The sequence below is a fragment of the Trachurus japonicus genome, chromosome 1, assembly GCF_045865225.1.
Source record: "Trachurus japonicus isolate A0001 chromosome 1, Traja_1.0".
NCBI lineage: Eukaryota > Metazoa > Chordata > Actinopteri > Carangiformes > Carangidae > Trachurus > Trachurus japonicus.
This window is the reverse complement of record NC_140907.1, coordinates 11,442,071-11,459,735: the sequence shown is the minus strand read 5'-3', so window position 1 is coordinate 11,459,735 and position 17,665 is coordinate 11,442,071. Positions and strand designations below refer to the sequence as shown.

The window sequence follows — 17,665 nt, the reverse complement described above, 5'->3', positions numbered from 1 at the left end:
ACTTCTAACTGCGCTGTAAAGAGTTTGTGCAAACAAATCAAAACCATCAAGATAACTATTACTGAAAACTGTAGTCAGTAGGTTATACAAGAGGTTGTAGTAAATCTATAGGGAAATAAAACTTTTTACTGTAAAAATGTTTACAGCTCAGGTAGCGCCTTTGTTAAAGGGATAGTTCAACATTTTGGCAAATTGGCCCATTGCCATAGTCATAGCAGTAGGTTTGTTACCTTTATTTGTTGGTGTAAGCTATTTTTAGAATAGCCGAGCGCAGCCGCGACCTGCTCAGAGCTACGCTATGGAGGCTAATGGGATTTCTTGGTTTCCCTCATCAAATTCATCAAATACACAATCCAAAAACTCCCAAAACGCTTTCGTAAATACAGAGACTGCTTGCTGAAAAACTGTCCCTGACGGGAACACGCATCAGCGGTTTTGCATTAATTTACCTCTAAAACGACTCTGTAACGTTTTGTTATTGTCTCTATTGCTTACACCGACAAATAAAGGTAATGAACCTACTGCTATGACTATAGCGATTATGGCTGTGGTGGAAAATTGCTATGATGGGTATTCTCCTTGTAATAAGTGGTAACATAGTCTTTGAAGTAGTTGTAGTAAGACCATGTAGCAATCCTGTTAACTCCATTAGTGGAGACATTTGTGTATTGACCATAATAAACCTGGGGGCAGAGCAAGGACACTAGGATGACCCATGTACAACCATGTTTACTAACTGATCTAGGTTGTAAATTCCTATAGGGAAACCAACAACGGGGGTAGCCATTTGTTGAGTAACACATCTGTTTGATTGTTTTATTGTCTGGGAAGGCTAGAAGTGCTTGTAGTAATGAAGTAACCAGAGTCATAAAGTGGGGTATAAGAAGAGACTGCAACCTCTGTTCTTGGGGCACTACTCTGAACTGCGACCTGCCATGTAGTTCTGTGTTCTGTTCCCTTCTCCCCTTCTCTGTGGAGAATGGAGAATAAACTTGGGTGCATGCTACCTCTCCTGTCTTGTTCTTTGACTCGCCACCGGCAGGACCAATATTCCCACGACATGGCAATGGGCCAATTTGCCAAAATGTTGAACTATTCCTTTAAGGTAAAGAGTTACAGGGCTTTCTAATTCATGAAATGGTTTTAAATCACATTTCCCACCAACTCTACTGTATAATATTATGATCCTCCTACACTCCCATCACACACAAAATTAAAAGGAAGCTGCTGAAGCTGGTCTCTCTAACCCACGAAGCCACAGAGCTGTCTTCTCTCCCTCATGTCGGCTCATACAGTCAGAGCTACTGAACACTGTCAGGGAATTCCCCATAAAACCTGCATGAGAACACACAAGAACGACAGGAGAGTCTAAAAGTGAACTGGTGTGGCCACAGAATTTCCAACCTTGAAAAAGATTTTACAATCTCACGTATTCAGCTACAGAATAAGATGGACATTTGAAATTACAAAGATGATCCACAACATAAATAAATTACAACTTATCTGTGTGTTTTCTCAATACCGAGGCTCTCAATTTGACATTTAACAGAAATGATAACACCATACCTAATCATATTTTTAAGAAGAGTAGAGAGATTTGCTGTAATAAATAAAGTAAGGGCTCTATTACAAGGGCAGTAAAAGCTCAAGGAGGGGTTAGCGTTTATAGTTGGAATGATCTTCTGCACCAAGAAGTGACTATTGTAGTACAGTATCCATGTAAGGTATGCCAACATTCACCACAGGCTTCTTATTAATCTACTCGTAATACCTGAACCATGCAGTTAGTTAGACTTGGTCTAAGACCAAAATAAGTAGTTTATATGGATGGGAGCTGGTTTGGTATAATTATAACCGGTTACAGACCTCACACATAGAGAATAGATGTAGGTTCAAACAAACAACCCAAAATATAAAGTACTGTACATACATTACCAAACTGCATGCTGTTTTCTCATGAATGTTCAAAGGAAACCAACTACAAAGAAATTCCATTTATGTATAATAATGTATGAATGACAAAGTGGACTGTTTCTATTATGTATCAATTTATTAATATGTATTAATGTATACATTTATGGAGAAGGGGTGGGATTGATTAAGTTATACTTATTCTCACTCCTTTGAATGCAACTTTATTTATATATTTTGAATATTTTGTCTGCCATGTCTTTGTGGTATTTCCTTTGTTTTATTTTATACATTTTTGCTTGTATATGTACTTGCATGATTGAAAATAAACTTTTAAGAAGCTTCAAGTGCTGTTAACTTTTTTTTTGCACTAAAGATACAGGTACAGGTATAACAGCTAATGTAAACAGTTCCATCTCCTCTGCACATGGGGCTGGGGTGTGTTATACATTAGATGTAGGTTCAGATATTGAAGTGAGCGGAGCGTGAGTACCAGTTTGAATTGGAGGAAAGTTTTCCGTGTGTGTGCATTCTGCTGATCTACACGTGCTGTGGAAACTCCTGTCCTAGGTCACAGCAAATAATGGCGCTTACAGCGACACAATCCGATGAGCCTGTTCTACAGCATTGTGTGAACAAGTGTCCCCCGTCACCGAGGCGTCATCAACAAGTGTTGAAATCATGTCACTGTTGATAATAACAGATCTGTTGCTTCCAAGGAAGACGTGCAGCTGTTTTGATGACCTCTCAAAAGCAGTTTACTGCTGCTTATTCATTTTAATGCTTCAAATGAGAGATGGTACGAAACACACAACAACTCTGATCTATTCTGAAAATAGTGTGCAGGTGCTTCTACACAGATAACTCACTTTTTGTATTCTCACTGCAAAATCTGTAGATTATGTGTAAAGCAGAGCATTGTAATTCCAAAAGTTTGATGCTGTTTTGTTTTGGAAGGGTTTTCCTGGAGTTGCCACCCCACCAATATTTTCTCTGGCTGTTTTGCAGATTCCATTTCGCTTGTGCATTGCATTGTGGTACAGTAGTGGTACAGTGTGTGTTCTTTTCATTACAACTGGACTATTGTTTGACCAAGCCATCAAAACGCAGAAACCTGTTCTTTTGTTCAATATGATATAATATATTTTTGTTTTTATTTCATTCTTCCTTTGCACTAATGTGAATACCTGCTGCTGTGGCACAATCATTTCCCAGCCTGTGATGAGTAAAGAATCTTGAATGTTGACAGCATAGAATTACAATATTAAAATTCCATAAACAGAATGGATATGCAATTTAGAGAACATTGCATCAGGAAAAGGAGCAGCAAACAGAAATAACCAGGAAATAACTCCTGGTGATACCTACACTGATGGACACTGTTTAAAATGCAAATGAGCCACTGAATAAATGGCGCCACTATGGAGTGGGCTGCTGTCTGACCTTTTCTCGGTAAGTGGACAAAGAGGGGTGTGTGAGCATAACTTATGCAAAAAATTATATAAATAATAGCCTAATAATATTATATAATAAATATAATAAAAAAATTACCACAGAGCTCAGCAACTTTCCACCACACTAAATTCTCAAACTGGCAGCTGGACTGAAAAAGCCTAATATAATGATGTATTTAGTTCAGTGTCCATTTTATTATATTGTTTCACAATTACTTTTTCATTCAAAGCATAACACGGAGCAAACACTAAAATAAATCACTTCATCATACAGTATATCTCCAAACTGTCTTCCTTATCTTAACCTCGTTTTTACTCACTTTCCATCCTCTGCATTTCTTCTTCAGTACTCACTGCCATGCCTGTATTCTCTCACTATCAGTATGCCTGCTGATCCAGGGTCTGTGTGTGTGCTGCTATTGCTAACGTCAGCCTACGGAGTGCCCCCTGGTGCTGGGGGAACTCTTGGCACACGCGGTGCAGGATGGTGTTGGTGGAGTGCACCCGGTCCATCTGGCTCTGCAGAGCGGCTCCTACTGACTCGCTGGTGGACAGGGCTTGGTAGCTGCCCTCATGCACCGCCTGCAGCTTCTTGGTCCGGTTCTGCAGAGCCACCAGGTGGTTCAGGTTCTAAGGGCAGGAAAAATAAATAATCACTACAGATGTCTTTATGCCTTCACACAAACTCACAACTGATCACAGGCTGTTGAAAATAATCTAGGTGTGGTTTCCATGAATCAAAACTGGGATGCCCCAGACAATACATGTCTCCATGGCCCAGAAACCTCTTTTTATAAACACTGTCACCACTCCTTTATCTGACCTAAGATTATTAATCAAATACTGACAGATGACATAGGGTTCCAGTGTCATCAAGTGTCAGTTCCAAGGAACTGACACTTGATTGACACATACCACCTAATGAAACAATGGAGCTGGTCCTGTATTAGATTTCAAGATAGTGAAGAGTCACTAACATGTACAAACCAGTATAATAGACAAATACAAACTGGCAAAACAACACTTTAAGCACAGTTACAGTGTCGTCACATGGTAGCATGTATCTGTGCAGGGTTCGACAATAACGGTTGCCCGATTGCCCGGGGCAAGTAAAAATTACCGGCGGGCAGGTAGAACCTGCGCGGACTTGCCCGGTCGGGCAAGCACCGACTCAGATTTTATTATTTTTTATTTTCGGACTTTTTATGCATTTATTTTGAAAGGAGAGCTGGAGAGAGACGGGGGGAGGGAGAGAGAGTGAGAGGGGGGATTGACCGGATTGACACGGAGCAAAGCGACTGTCAGGTGGGATCGAACTGGGTCGCTGCAGCAGGTGTGCTCTACCAGGTGAGATAGGCTGTACATCGCTCGCGGCTTGTCATAGCTATTTAATCGGCGGTTTCACTGACGGTGAGCGGCCTGACGCTGCTTCATTAACGCCGCCGCTGTTTCAGACTCGGGGCAGACGCACGCAGCAACAGTCACCTGTTACCATTCAGTTACCATACCGACGAGCTAACATGCCCCTTTTAGGTTATAATCCTGTTGTCAATAAACACACGTGGAGATGGTGCTTCAACCAGGGGTGTCAAACATGCGGCCCGCGGGCCAAAACCGCCCGGCAGTGGGTCCAATCCGGCCCTCAGCATGAATTTGCCAAGTGTGAAAATTTTTAATTGCACATATTTCTATCAAGAAATTTCAGGTGGTTCATAATATGCTTTGTAAAAAGATTGTTCATTAACTGTAAACATCTTAATAATGTACTAAAACAGGAAAAATTCAATTTTTAAAATATATTTATAGGCTATCATGCTATTGTTTCCTGGTTAGGCCTACTTGAGATCAAATTGTGCTGTTTGTCGCCCCTCAACTAAATTGAGTTTGACAGCCCTGTTTTGGCTGTTTGCCTGTCACTGTTGTTTCAATGTCCCACATCCTTGAGTTTTACAGGGGCAACTCAATAAACTAGAGTAACATGGAAAAGTTTAGGCTATTTCCAGTAGTTCAAGTCATATGACCCCAACCAAGTATTGAGAGCATATAGATGGACATGAACATTTTCATATTAAAAATTATTTTTTAAATTGGTCTTTTCTAATATAATTTTTTTTAGATACTGCATTAATACTGAACCTAAATTGTCCACTGTCCACTGCAGCATGTGAATGCAATGAAAAGAATAAAATCTGATTGGAGGAGCCAGCTATCTGTTAAAATGTTGTCCAGGTTAATGTTTTTAGCCATTAAAAGGCCCTTCAGTTCAAGATTTCAACTGTGATAGGGCATTAAACAGGTGGCTCACCTGTTCAGATAGGGGACACAGGGTGTAACTGCTACTGGTAAAATAATGTGAAATAGCAGTTAATTTTACATGTCTGCAATGATTGCCATTGCAATTATAGATAATACTGCTTTCTGAAGAAAGAAGTGTTGTGTAGTGTTGTATATAGTCAACAGGAAGGGTTTTAGTAAGATATAGGCCTAAGTCATGAGCGAAAGTATGCACCACACAACCAGAAAAAAAAAACCTAGGCAGGGCAAGTAAGAATTTAGATGGGACAGGGCAAGTAGGAAAAAACCTTAACGTCGGACCCTGCTGTGTGTTGTAAAATGGAACGTTATGTGCTTCGTACCCTGTCTTTGGTATCCTGGAGGTTCATGAAGTCCGGGTCGATGGCGTAGCTGGCACCGCACAGATCTATCAGCCTCTGCTTCTGCTGTGCAAGCCGGTCATTCAGGCTCTCCTGGCTCTCCTGCAGCTCTTTGATCACCTGCTCACACTCTGCCACGCGCTGAAGACACAGAAGTTCAGTCGGTGCATTTCAGGGATTTACGCGCACATTAATGAAATTATGTCTCTCACCTTGTATGTGTCCTGGATGCTGCGCTGCAGGCTCTGTATGAAGCGGTTGAGCTCGCCCTTGGTACTTTGCTGGCGGGAGCTGCTGATCATGGCCTCCCTGCGGAGAACAATGGTCTCCCTCCTTGCCACTGTTGCTTCACTCTCCCTCAGCAGCATTTCCTGCTGCTTCATCAGCTGGTTCAGTTGCACCTGCAAAGTATCACATATTAAATGAGGGGATACAAACATGACCGAATGCACACAGAACATCAAATAAACTGAGCATGTGAGATCAATAATAACTCCTTATCGATCCCACTTTCTAACTTTATACTTTTCGTATAAACAGATGTCAGTGGAAACTGCAATCAGAAATATGTATGTATGAAACGTGCTGATTTATGGGCTCAAACTGTACTGTATACTGGTAATTACGCTGATAACATATAGACCAATGATTCTCAAAACCCCGGTGTAGTTGGCCATGAGGATAACGTGTTCTTCAGCTAAATGATGGCTAATAACTAACTTTGTTCTTCACATTGCCTCTTTGTCTGCTGCAAGGCCAAAGTGCAGCTCCAGGCTAAAGGGCAGCTTCTTCACAAAGGCTGTGAGGCTTATGAACGATCAGTGCCTTCACTCTGTCCTCTGCTGCTTGGTTTAACTATGTGTCATCTTAACTGTTATAACTATAATTATTGTTGTTACAGTATATTGTTGTTGTTATTATCAATATTATTATTATAGGGTCCATTCTTTCTCTATTACCGTGTGTATGTTATTTATTGTTCGTCTGATGTTGTCTGTGTGCTTTTTTAAAAACTTTTTACCATCCAGAGTTGCACCCCCACTTTCACTGTACATCCGTGTTCAATGACAATAAGGGCTATTCTATTCTATTCTTCTCTAAATACGTATTTCATGATGAATGACAATAAACTTAAAGCCCCACTGTGTAACTTTTCATGTTGTCTATTAACAAAAATCAATTATTTCATTCAAACGTATGTGTTTCATTAAATAGTAATTACAGTTGATGCTGATAAGTACCATTTGTGCGGAATATTAGGAAAATGAAAGATGATTTTGCACCGGTGGTGAAATGTCAGGATGTATTGTCCTTGATTGATTTATCTCAATATTTAAAGTGTATTTTTATTTACAGTGTTCTTAAAACTGAAATCACAGACAAAAGGGATATTGAAGACAGTCTTCACAAAGTGTTCTTAACTCCTAACCTAACTGTGTGCACTGTTTACCTCCATACGGTGGATCTCAGCCTTCATCATCCTGACGTCTCCTTGGCCCAACTCAGAGTCCACAGCTGAACGTGTCTCTTTCACAAGCTGGGTCTTCTTCTCCCACAGCATGATCTGCCGCCTGCAGAACACACACACACGCATGCACATCCAGCCGAGGATGCATGTAAAAAGAAAAAGCATAGAGGATGTGAGGTATGATTTATGGTTTCAATGCAGTTATCCACGATGCGGCTATCTGCTGCATCAATATACAGCATCCAAGTCCTTTGTTAGGTACTCCACAGACAAAGCCAGGATAACATTATCTCATATGCTGTGATCTAACTGTAGCACAATCATCTTTTTTGTTTGCATAAACCAAAAGTTGTACATTTTGTTGCTGAATATTTTATAATTACAGGTGCATCTGATAGAGTAGCTACAGTACTGAACCAGACTAAGAGATAATTTAAAGGCTCAAGAAACCTTTGCAGGTGTTTGGAGTTCATTAACTGATCAGAGTGTGACATCATTAGGTTGCAATAGTAAACTTTTTCACTTGTTTGATTCACTGAGTTTTGGGTTTCCATTTAATATAAGCCATAATGATTACAATTAAAAGAAATAAAGACATGAAATATTTCGGTCAGTGTCTAATGAATCTACATAATATATGAGTTTCACTATTTGAATTGCACCATTGAAATAAATGAACTTTTCCTAATTTATTGAGATGCACCTGTTGATAATGTATCCAGCTCAATGGAATACAGATGAGTAAATATCGACTAAGACTGAAGAAGCAGAGAATTATATTTGACTGACTCAGCTTCCACCAGACTATTGATGAGTCTCTCTTTTTCCTCCTGGGTCCTCTCGTGTTTCATCTGCATCTCAATTGATTCCCGCTCCGCTTCCTAAACACATTTAACAAATTTGACAACATGACTATTAAAACTGCAGAATATCAGAAAAATGAAAGATCATTTTGACGAGCGTTGCCGTTACCTTCAGCCTTCGAACGAAATCCGTCTCTGTCAGTGCATTCTCCTGCTCCAGTGCCTGGCTGAGCTGTCCGTTCTTGCTGACCAGGGTGTTGAGCTTCACCAGGTCCCTCCTCAAGATCTTCACATTCTTTTCCATCTCTGTGTCCTCCTGATGCTCTGCTTCAATCTGACCTGAGGTGGTTGGAATCGGTGTAGGAGATGTTCAAGCGTGAGTGCAGATCATACGTGAAGTTCACAGATTGACTAAAGCAAGACAACATTACTTGAATTGTTTTGTTCTTGTTTTTTTTCTCTTTTCTTTTTTCCTTTTATTCTGTGTCCTTGTCTTGTTTTGTATGATGGTCAGCTGTTTGGGGTTTTGCTGTTTGTATGTTCAATAATGATTTGTATGGACTGTTTGGTCATTTTTAAACCAAATGAATGAAATTAAAAAATTTAAAAAAGTTGATCACAAAAGAGAACATTACGCACTTTCCAAACGTATTCTCTTCTGCTGCATGCCGGTGTGCTCTGTCTGCAGCTTCAGCATGTTCTTGCTGTTGGCCTCTATCTCCTGGGTCAGTCCTATGAGAATCCCCTGCCGTCTCATCCACAGCTGCTGGTCACTCTTGATATTTGATGACATCTCCTCAATCTGAGCCATTAATGCTTCTATCTTGATCTGCAGAGGGCTCAGGTCTTCAGTCTAGCAGCAATCACAAAGGCAGGACGTTAGTTGTATTATATATCTGGTGGTAAAGACTGTTTCTAATTCACTTACTGAGCTAAAAAATATATACACATAAACAAAGGACAACCAGGGACCATCTCACCCCAGTGTTGGCTGTGATTTGACAGATCCTCCTGTTGTAGCTTGTGATGGTGGACTGTTTCTGCCCGATGACTACAACCAAGGAAGAAGCCTTCGCCTCATTCTGTGTGATTAACTTGTTGTACTTTGCAATCTTCTCCTCCAGGGCCTCCTGTGTGGCGGTCAGGCTGTCCAGATGTTGGCCGACCTCGCTGCTCTCCAGTCCCACTGCCACCATATTGTTCTCCAGATGCCACAACTGAGAGATCTAACAGGGACGAAGAGACAATGAGTGAGACAAAAATGTATCTTGCTGTATTTTTTTCCTGAGCAATCTTTGCATGAGTTATGTTGTTTTTTTAATGTTCTAAATTCTTTGCATTGCTGCATCTGTTTCTTTATACTGCTCTCTGGGCTGTGACATAATAAAGGGCCACTCCCGTGACTTTTACAGAGGAAGGTGAGGTCTGAATGGTCTTGGTTTGGACTTAAACAGAAAGATGGAGTTACAACTATGTAGGATACAGCTTTTTGTAGTTGGAAATAAAAGTCAGGGTATATAATTTTCTACCTCTTCAACTTTGAACCTTTTCAACCCTTAAAACTACCCCTTAAATCGGAGGGAGGTCGGAGGCAGACTTTGAACGAATATGAAATTACCCTTGATACTTAACAATACCATCTTAATGAGTAAGTTGTCTTATTTTTTCAACACAAACAGTTCTATTGGGCTAACGTAAAACGCAGTATAGTAAATAGTACAGTAATGATAATAACATGATTACTGAGGACTGTTTCTAAATCCCATCTTCACCTTTTCCTTCTTGAGTGCTGTCATTTTGCTGATGAGCTGTTGGGAATACTTGGCAGCTTTGTTGTGTGTGAGCTTCTTCTGCATGACAGTCATGATCTTGTCCTCCAACTCCAGACGCGTGGCGCTCTCTTTCTCCAACTGCTTCCTCTGATCATTCACTTCAGCCTGGTGGATGTTGTTTTCCTAGAAGAAGCAGGAAAAGAAGGTGAAGACAATTGACAGGGTTCCTACAGCTTAAGCCAAGTTAAATTTAAGACTTTTTAAGACTTTTTTAAAGCCACTTGAAATGAAATTTAAGGCCGACTTCATAATAAACACAAATGCAGAAAAAAACCCCCAAAAAAACCCACATCAATTACATAGGGTTAGGGACAATTTTACCCACTTTCCTATGTGATCCAAGGTAAAGTGACTGCTACATGAATATTGGATTGTGTCTCTTTCCAGCTGTCCTTTCAAAATAAAATGCATAAAAAGTCCGGAACCATGTGTTAACATTTTTAAGACTTTTGAAAAATTGATTTAAGACATTTTAATGCCAATTAAGGCCTTGTTTTTAGATTAATGAATTCAATGCCTTTTAAGACTTTTTAAGGATCCGTAAGAACCCTGATTGAGAACGGTGTGCGAAACAATCACGGAAAAGAGGGGGGAGGGGGGTGCAGTTTAACAAACAGAAACTGGTTCCCTGTGTTATATTATTATTATATTACCTTTGTGAGCCTGGCGAGTGTGGACTCTGTCTCCTTCAGTGTGCGGAGGCAGGTGCTGTAGTGGGCCTGCAGTGCTTCTTGCTGGGCCTTCTTCTGACTGATCAGCTTTTTGGAGGTGGCTATATCCATCTGGGACCAGTTCAGCTGCATAATCAGTGTCTCATTTTGTTCCTGCTCTTCAGTGTTTGATTTTTTGTAGCCTTCAATTTCTCTGTCCAGTAAGATCCCATGATGCTCAACCTCACTGAGTAGAACACATGCAGCAGAGAGGAATGCGTGGTTAGAAGGATTTGACATTTGTCACTGTATGTCTGTCCTTTTACAGCACTTTTCTAGTCTAGACCACTGACATCGCTTCACACTACAAGCCACAAACACATTAATATATACAGTGTTTTCTCCTAGAGTGCTTATACTATGCACACACTTATACAGCAATCAGAGACAGTATGGGGTTCAGGTAACGGCTGCTGTCCGGTACAGAGCGTTCAGTTTGAACAAGGCTGAGGGACAGTTTCATCCCTCTCGCCTGATCTCGTGTATTAATGCTTGTACAACCTCAGCCCTGTAATGCACATGTTAAGTAATTGACATCCTTTTTTTCAGGACAACCTTCGCTTTCATAATATCCATTCAGTAGTGGTGTCATATGGATGTAAAAAAAAAAGCTATATGATCAGAAAAAGAAAGGAAAATAAAAAATGGAAAATAAATTTCACATGCATAAAAAAATGATTATAAACTTCTTTTTAGACACTATATAATCTTTGAGGTCCTGTGGATTAGGGGGAACAGAATAAGGTCTCTAACTATGATAGAAAATATATTATTTACATCGTTTACAAAAAAGCCCCACTCGCCTGAACAAACTTTCCAGTGTGTTCCAGAGATAGATGCAAAAAAGTAAAACAATATCCCTGCACCGACCTCAGAATAATGTGAATATCATCTGCACAATATGAAAATACTTGCTTATGTCTGCTGTGATTTTTTTTTACTTATTAAGAAGAAAAAAATTGTTGTGCTTCTCTACAATGACAATAAAGGAATTCTAGTTTTTGTTCCCTTTTCATTTAAATATCAGCTCATTATTAAGTATGCTACAAATATGGAGCTGTATTTTCATTCATCTGCATATTAAAACAAATAGCAATGAACGTGTTAAATTCACCAGCTCATATAAAGTTTATCAGTAGCGTTTCAATCTTCAGCCCTCCTCATCTCACCGTATGGCCTCCTGCGTTGCATTGAAGGCCTCATCTCCTCTCCTCATGCCGGCCAGTTGAACGTTCCACTGCTGTAGCAGCTGTTTACGTGACATCACCAGAGTCTCTATCTTCAGCTCAGCCTGCACACAGACAAAAACATGAGCAGATGTGTACTCTATCTGGACCAGTGTTGCGTCAGTCAGAATCAGAAATTACTCTATTGATTCCCCGAAGGAAATTATTTTGTTACAAAGATGGAAAGATAGATTAATATTTCTAACATAATAAATAAATAAATAGCCAACAATGCACAATAATAACATAATGTCTGTTCTTAGTTAATGTAAAATATACTCTTTATGCCAAGTATTGATTGCACTGATAAACAATTGTCAAAGTTTGAGAGTACAGTGATTTATATTACCCAATTAATTACATGATATAATGTAACTCCACAGAGGATCTATACTTTGTTGGACTTAGATGCATTAGGTAGCTTAAAACACAACTCCTGTTGATTGTAATGGCTGCCCTTTTCTTACTGGATATGGTACAGTATAATACTGTTCTCTGACACTGCAACAGCTTGATTTAATAATCAGTGTTTAGGTTTTCAATATTTGAAAAATGGTCTTTGGCATAAAGAAAGAGTATATTTTACATCAACTAAGAACAGACAGCATGTCATTGTGATGGTGCATTGTTGGCTCTTTAGTGACAGCTAGTGTGTGTGTGGGTCTGTGTTGTGTGTGTGCGATATCTCTGTGTGTATGTGTGGGGGTGACAGGATCATGTTTTCTTGGTTTTCTTTGTTGTTCTTAGCCTTTGTGAGGCTCTTTGTGTTCCTTCATGTATGAAAAGTGTTATATAAAAAGGTTGATTTGATTTGTTTTGATTTAGAGCGACTGTACCAAAAAAGGTTTTTTTAAAGCACTTCTAAATGATGTATCTACTGTCAGCAGTCATTATGTAGTTACCTCAGAGCCGGCCTCTTTAGCTGCCTGTGTCTCCTCTGCCTGAGCACTAGTCTGGGCCTCATACATGGCTATCTGCTCCGTCAGCCTCTCCATGTCCTTTGTAAGACGCTCCACATACAAATCCTGATGGCACAAGACAATTTTCAATCAGTAAATGAATCCATGCCAAATACAGTCAACATTTTGAAACAATGAAAGAGCTAATATTGTCTCTGATGTGCCCGTGGTCATCCTATCCACCTGCTTTAACTTCTGCTCCTTGGCTTGGTCCTTCTCAGTTCCTGCTTTGCGTTTCGCATTCTTCATGGCTTTGACATTAGAATGCAGATCTTCGCTGACTCCTTGTGTGAAGACGAGGTGCAGCATCAGGTTTTCAATCTCTGCCTGTAGCTGAGACACTGTGGATAAGACGCAGGGGAGTCAACACTGACACAATGCCTCCCATCTGTATTTTGGAAACAGGGATAGGCGCTAATTCTGTTTTACTGTTGCACAAACAGTACTGTTTGTCCAATCAATGCAACTTTAAGCTGCTTTTACAATAAAGCCTGATGAGCAGTGACAGTATCAAATGTATCTAAACTAATTCATTTATATTTTTGATTTACATAAATCAAAAAGTTTGATTTACATTACACCCCATGTGTTTATATCCACATCCACCTTTAAGAGAATTAAGTGTAAGCAGAGCATGGTTAGTAACAGGTCATTCCAATTCAGAACCAATTAAGAACAAATTTGCTCCATCCTATTTTAAACTTAAAGGTCCAGTGTGTAATAATTGGCGAGGTTTATTGGTAAAATCTGAATATACTAGCCATGAATATATTTGTACAAGTATATTATCACTATAAAATAAAACTGGTTTGGTTTTCGTAGCCTTATAATTATTCTTTTATACATATCGCAAGGGTCTTGCTTTAGAGAGTGTTGCCATCTTACACCGCCATGTTTGTACGGCAGCCCGAACAGAAAATCCAGCCAACCAGAGAGCATGTTTCAAGAGTTTTGCATACATAAATAAACCAACGAAGAAGAAGGCGGAAGGAAAGAAGAAGGAGGAGGAAACAGCAGACCTATGGTAAAATGGTTTAGATCTTCACCTCATCGCTCCATGCTCCTGAAATACTCCCAGTTGTCAACAAGTTTTTTTGTCCTCAGAGAGCGGTGAGTGCGAGCGAGCGCTGAAATCTAGAATCTGAACGCTGGATGTCAAGGTTCCCCCCCATTTTACACTGGACCTTTAATATTGCATTCCTTCTTTATTGTATCTATACTTCTTCGTCAGGATATTCCTGCACAGACAAATGCATGTTGTTGACAAATTCATGGTTGAGAGGCACACAAGACTGTATTTTTAGTTAATAAGATAATAATTATAATTTTTAAGTTTTAAAAAAGTATAGGCCAAGCCCAACCTAACTATGTCATATTTTGCCTGCATTTCCAAATTGAAGATTTGATCAATAATCTGAGATTTATTGATTTGTGGTGCATGGTGCAACGCAGTGAACATGAATACAATCCTGATGAGTAAATGACAAAGCACTCTCACCGTTGGCTTTGGCTTTGCTACACTGGCTGTTAGTGCTCGAATATTGGCACTTTGTAGCCTCCAGTTGCTCCTGCACCTGCTGATGTTCGGCTTCGGCCTGCGCTTTGGTCTGATGATGGTCCCTCAGCTTGCGATGGAGTTTTTCCAGCTTCTCCTGGAGGGCATAGCACTCTGAACCTATCGTGTACATGAGGGTGGCATCTTCCCTCTCTAATGACAGCTACAGCAGTGAGAGGGAGAGGGAGAGAGGGAGAGCAGACAGGCATCAGTGAACAAGTTGTCCTTATAGCCTCAGGTAGTCTCTGTTGAACTTTTTGCCTTTGTCTTGCATACACTGCTTGTCAATGGTAATTTGTTGAGTGATTTAATCTAATTTTTATTATTTTTTTATTGTGGGTGTTACAATATATATTATTGTATGAAAGAAAAAAATCCAAACAAAATGTCTGTATAGGTCTACACCGCCATCTTGTGGACATCCTGGAACCCTATGGGACATTTTACTTGTTTGTGCATGTGTTCTACATACTGTTTGCTTGTGTAACTGTGTTTATCAGATCTACTGTAGTGTAATAGCCAAGACAGCAAAAAAAAACAAAAAAAGCTGTGCTGTAAAAGTAGGCATTGGTGGTTGAAAAGTAGACCACCTTTTCCTTCAGCTCCAGGTTGATCCTCTCCAGCTGCTTGCTCAGCTGGCGGGTCAGAGCTGCTTGTTGCCTTCTGACCAGGGGCTGCAACAGGACCAAATGTAACATGAGTGATATAACAGCGGCAATGCAAGATACTGTATCAGGTATAGTGTCTCTAAACTCAGGCAACTTTATCTACTGCGCTGCATCAACATAGCTTTTGGAGGACTGCGCTGATACTTGAGCATACTATATTACGAGCTAACTTTGAAGCCTTACCAATGCATTGAATACAAAATATACTAGGAAAACAGATGCAACATTAATAACCACTGTTCTCTTTTACGGAACTGTAACACAAAATATTCATTTCAGAATCCATAAATCCATAAATATTAAATGAGAAGCTACAGACGTGTTCGGGATCGAGAACAATGAACTCCTCCTCTTCCTCATCCTCTGGCAGTGGCTCCACATCCTCCATTTCTTTTGAGGTGTGAACGTTTGAGAGGAGAGACATCAGTGGCATGTGACAAACATTTTGTTGATATAGATTAAAGTCATCAACAAACTGAAATGTGAAAAATGAATGATACACAATACTACAGTAAGTGACACTGAACCTATTAACATACTGTATCTCAAACACCGCTGTGTTTGTGTGTATTACTTTTATACTGACTTACACTTCAGATGTCATGTTATGGTCTCGTTTCAATGCAAATAGTGTATTGGAACAATAAAGTTTTACATAATGATGTGCTATAATTTTAGCAGCCAGAAGTAGCTGTTTTACTCACTGTAATTTGTACAAATTTCTGTATTACAGTTGCCAAATTAAATTCAGTGCTGCTACAAATTATATTGATTGATGGAACAAAAATGAATAAATTTAAAAACAAAAAACAGAATACAAACAAAAAAGAACAGTGTCCACAAGGAGCAGGTATGACCCTACCCCTTTCTTACTTATCTATTAATAAATTAAACAGCTTCATAAATCAATTTACAACCAAGTATAAACATACAAACAATACAACAATTATTTACAATCCCTAATATCCCCCCACTATTAATAAAAATTAATTGTGGTCCAGTATCACACCCAGAAATATCGAATTGAACTGTGCTGTGCCATACTGTGCTGCTTTGTACTAAACTGTAAATCCCCAGCAGGGTTAGTGTGTGACTGACCTGAATTTGTGGCCACAAAGAAGTCATCTGCAACACTAAAGTCAGGGGGAAGCTGAGGCGCCAAGTCATCAGGCTCTGGTCCCATTGGATCCTGTAGACACACTGAGATGTAACAAACAGGGTGTACAAAGCTCTGTGACACTGATGATGATTCGTTTAGACATTTTGTCTGTTACACTATGCATCCCTACATTTCAGACAATAGCTGCCAATCGCTATCCCACTGGACTGAACTAGTATGCAAGAGTTTGATAGGCTTGATAGGTTAGAGCAGGGGGGTCAAAGATGCGGCCCATGGGCCAAAACCAGCCCAGCTGAGGGTCCAATCCGCCCCTCACAATGAATTTGCCAAGTGTGAAAATTTGAAATTGTACATATTTTTATAAAGAAATTTCAGGTTGTTCATAATATGTTTTGTAAAAAGACAGTCTATTAACTGTAAACATCTTAATAATGTACTAAAACAAAGGGGAAAGTCTTTTTATTTATAAGTTATCATGCTATTACTTCACTGGTCTGGCCCACTTGAGATCAAATTGCGCTGTTTGTGGCCCCTGAACTAAAATAGGTTTTACAGTTAGACTATGCTGTAACTGTATCACAGGCCCTGTACAAGGAAGAAAAACACATGTATCCCCATGTGTTCATAAGGAACTGATTAGGAAATAAAACACATGAAATTAGCAATAAGTTCAAATGACATACTTCAGGTGAGACAGTTGCTCCCCAGTCCTCTGCTGTTACATCGGGCTCCTCCTGCTGCTTGGTGTTTTCATCAGTGCGACCGGGGCTTCCTCCTCCTCCTCCCACTGCTCCCTCACTGCTCTCACCTTCAGTGCGCTGCATTGGACCTCTGAGGACAAACAAGGGGTCAGACAGTTGTATTATTTTAGTTTTCTACAGTTTTAGAGTGGAAAAGGGAAACAAAGCAGCAGCCTGCAAAAATAATGGGAAAGCCACTAAAGAGCATTGAAAGCCAACGACAAACGTACTTTTTTCGTCTGAGCCAGTTACCTCTTCACAAAAACACACAGACCCGTCGACGTCCACCACTAACGGCTACGTTTTCTTCACGGCCGCTAGCTTAAAGGTAACCTGTTAGCCATGAGTGGCCTGAGTCTACTAGGAGGTCAGAAACATCTGAGGAAAACTCACCGTCATAACACTGGATAACTCACCTTTTCAACCGAATAGATAAAAGAAATGTAGCAAGTATCTCTGACACAGTTATTTCCCACCAAACCTCTGTAAACCAACGCACTGGCGTTGCTAGGCAACCGTAAACTTCCGCTGGAGGGGGACGGCGCAGTGCCATGATCCGTGTGCA

General features: G+C 40.0%; 1 protein-coding gene across 2 annotated transcripts; it reads right to left on the bottom strand.

Moving 5' to 3' along the window:
- Nucleotides 1–3,548: 3,548 nt before the first annotated feature.
- On the bottom strand, nt 3,549–17,610 carry ccdc40 (coiled-coil domain 40 molecular ruler complex subunit). Of its 2 annotated transcripts, none has more exons than XM_085771173.1 (19): nt 17,517–17,610; nt 17,044–17,191; nt 16,339–16,429; nt 15,560–15,630; nt 15,163–15,246; nt 14,516–14,735; nt 13,201–13,358; nt 12,961–13,083; nt 12,002–12,123; nt 10,776–11,019; nt 10,063–10,245; nt 9,271–9,516; nt 8,930–9,143; nt 8,460–8,629; nt 8,277–8,368; nt 7,470–7,590; nt 6,232–6,420; nt 6,002–6,160; nt 3,549–3,995 (listed from the first exon to the last, which is right to left on the bottom strand). In XM_085771173.1, the coding sequence occupies exons 2-19, from the start codon at nt 17,182–17,184 to the stop codon at nt 3,744–3,746; spliced, it is 2,880 nt and encodes a 959-aa protein (XP_085627299.1). In that variant the 5' UTR covers nt 17,185–17,191; nt 17,517–17,610; the 3' UTR covers nt 3,549–3,743. The 2 variants fall into 2 exon arrangements, with proteins under 2 accessions (XP_085627299.1, XP_085627374.1); XM_085771248.1 differs by lacking the exon at nt 17,517–17,610 and adding an exon at nt 17,331–17,429.
- Between the last annotated feature and the right edge of the window lie 55 nt (nt 17,611–17,665).

What these genes read in the sequence shown, in the direction of transcription:
- ccdc40 (XM_085771173.1), bottom strand. Translation starts at nt 17,184, where the DNA reads ATGCAGCGCACTGAAGGTGAGAGCAGTGAGGGAGCAGTGGGAGGAGGA. An exon ending in AGGAGCAGAAGTTAAAGCAG is followed by an intron (nt 13,084 to 13,200) that starts GTGGATAGGATG and finishes TTGTGCCATCAG; the next exon opens with GATTTGTATGTGGAGCGTCT. An exon ending in AAATCACAGCCAACACTGGG is followed by an intron (nt 9,144 to 9,270) that starts GTGAGATGGTCC and finishes GATTGCTGCTAG; the next exon opens with ACTGAAGACCTGAGCCCTCT.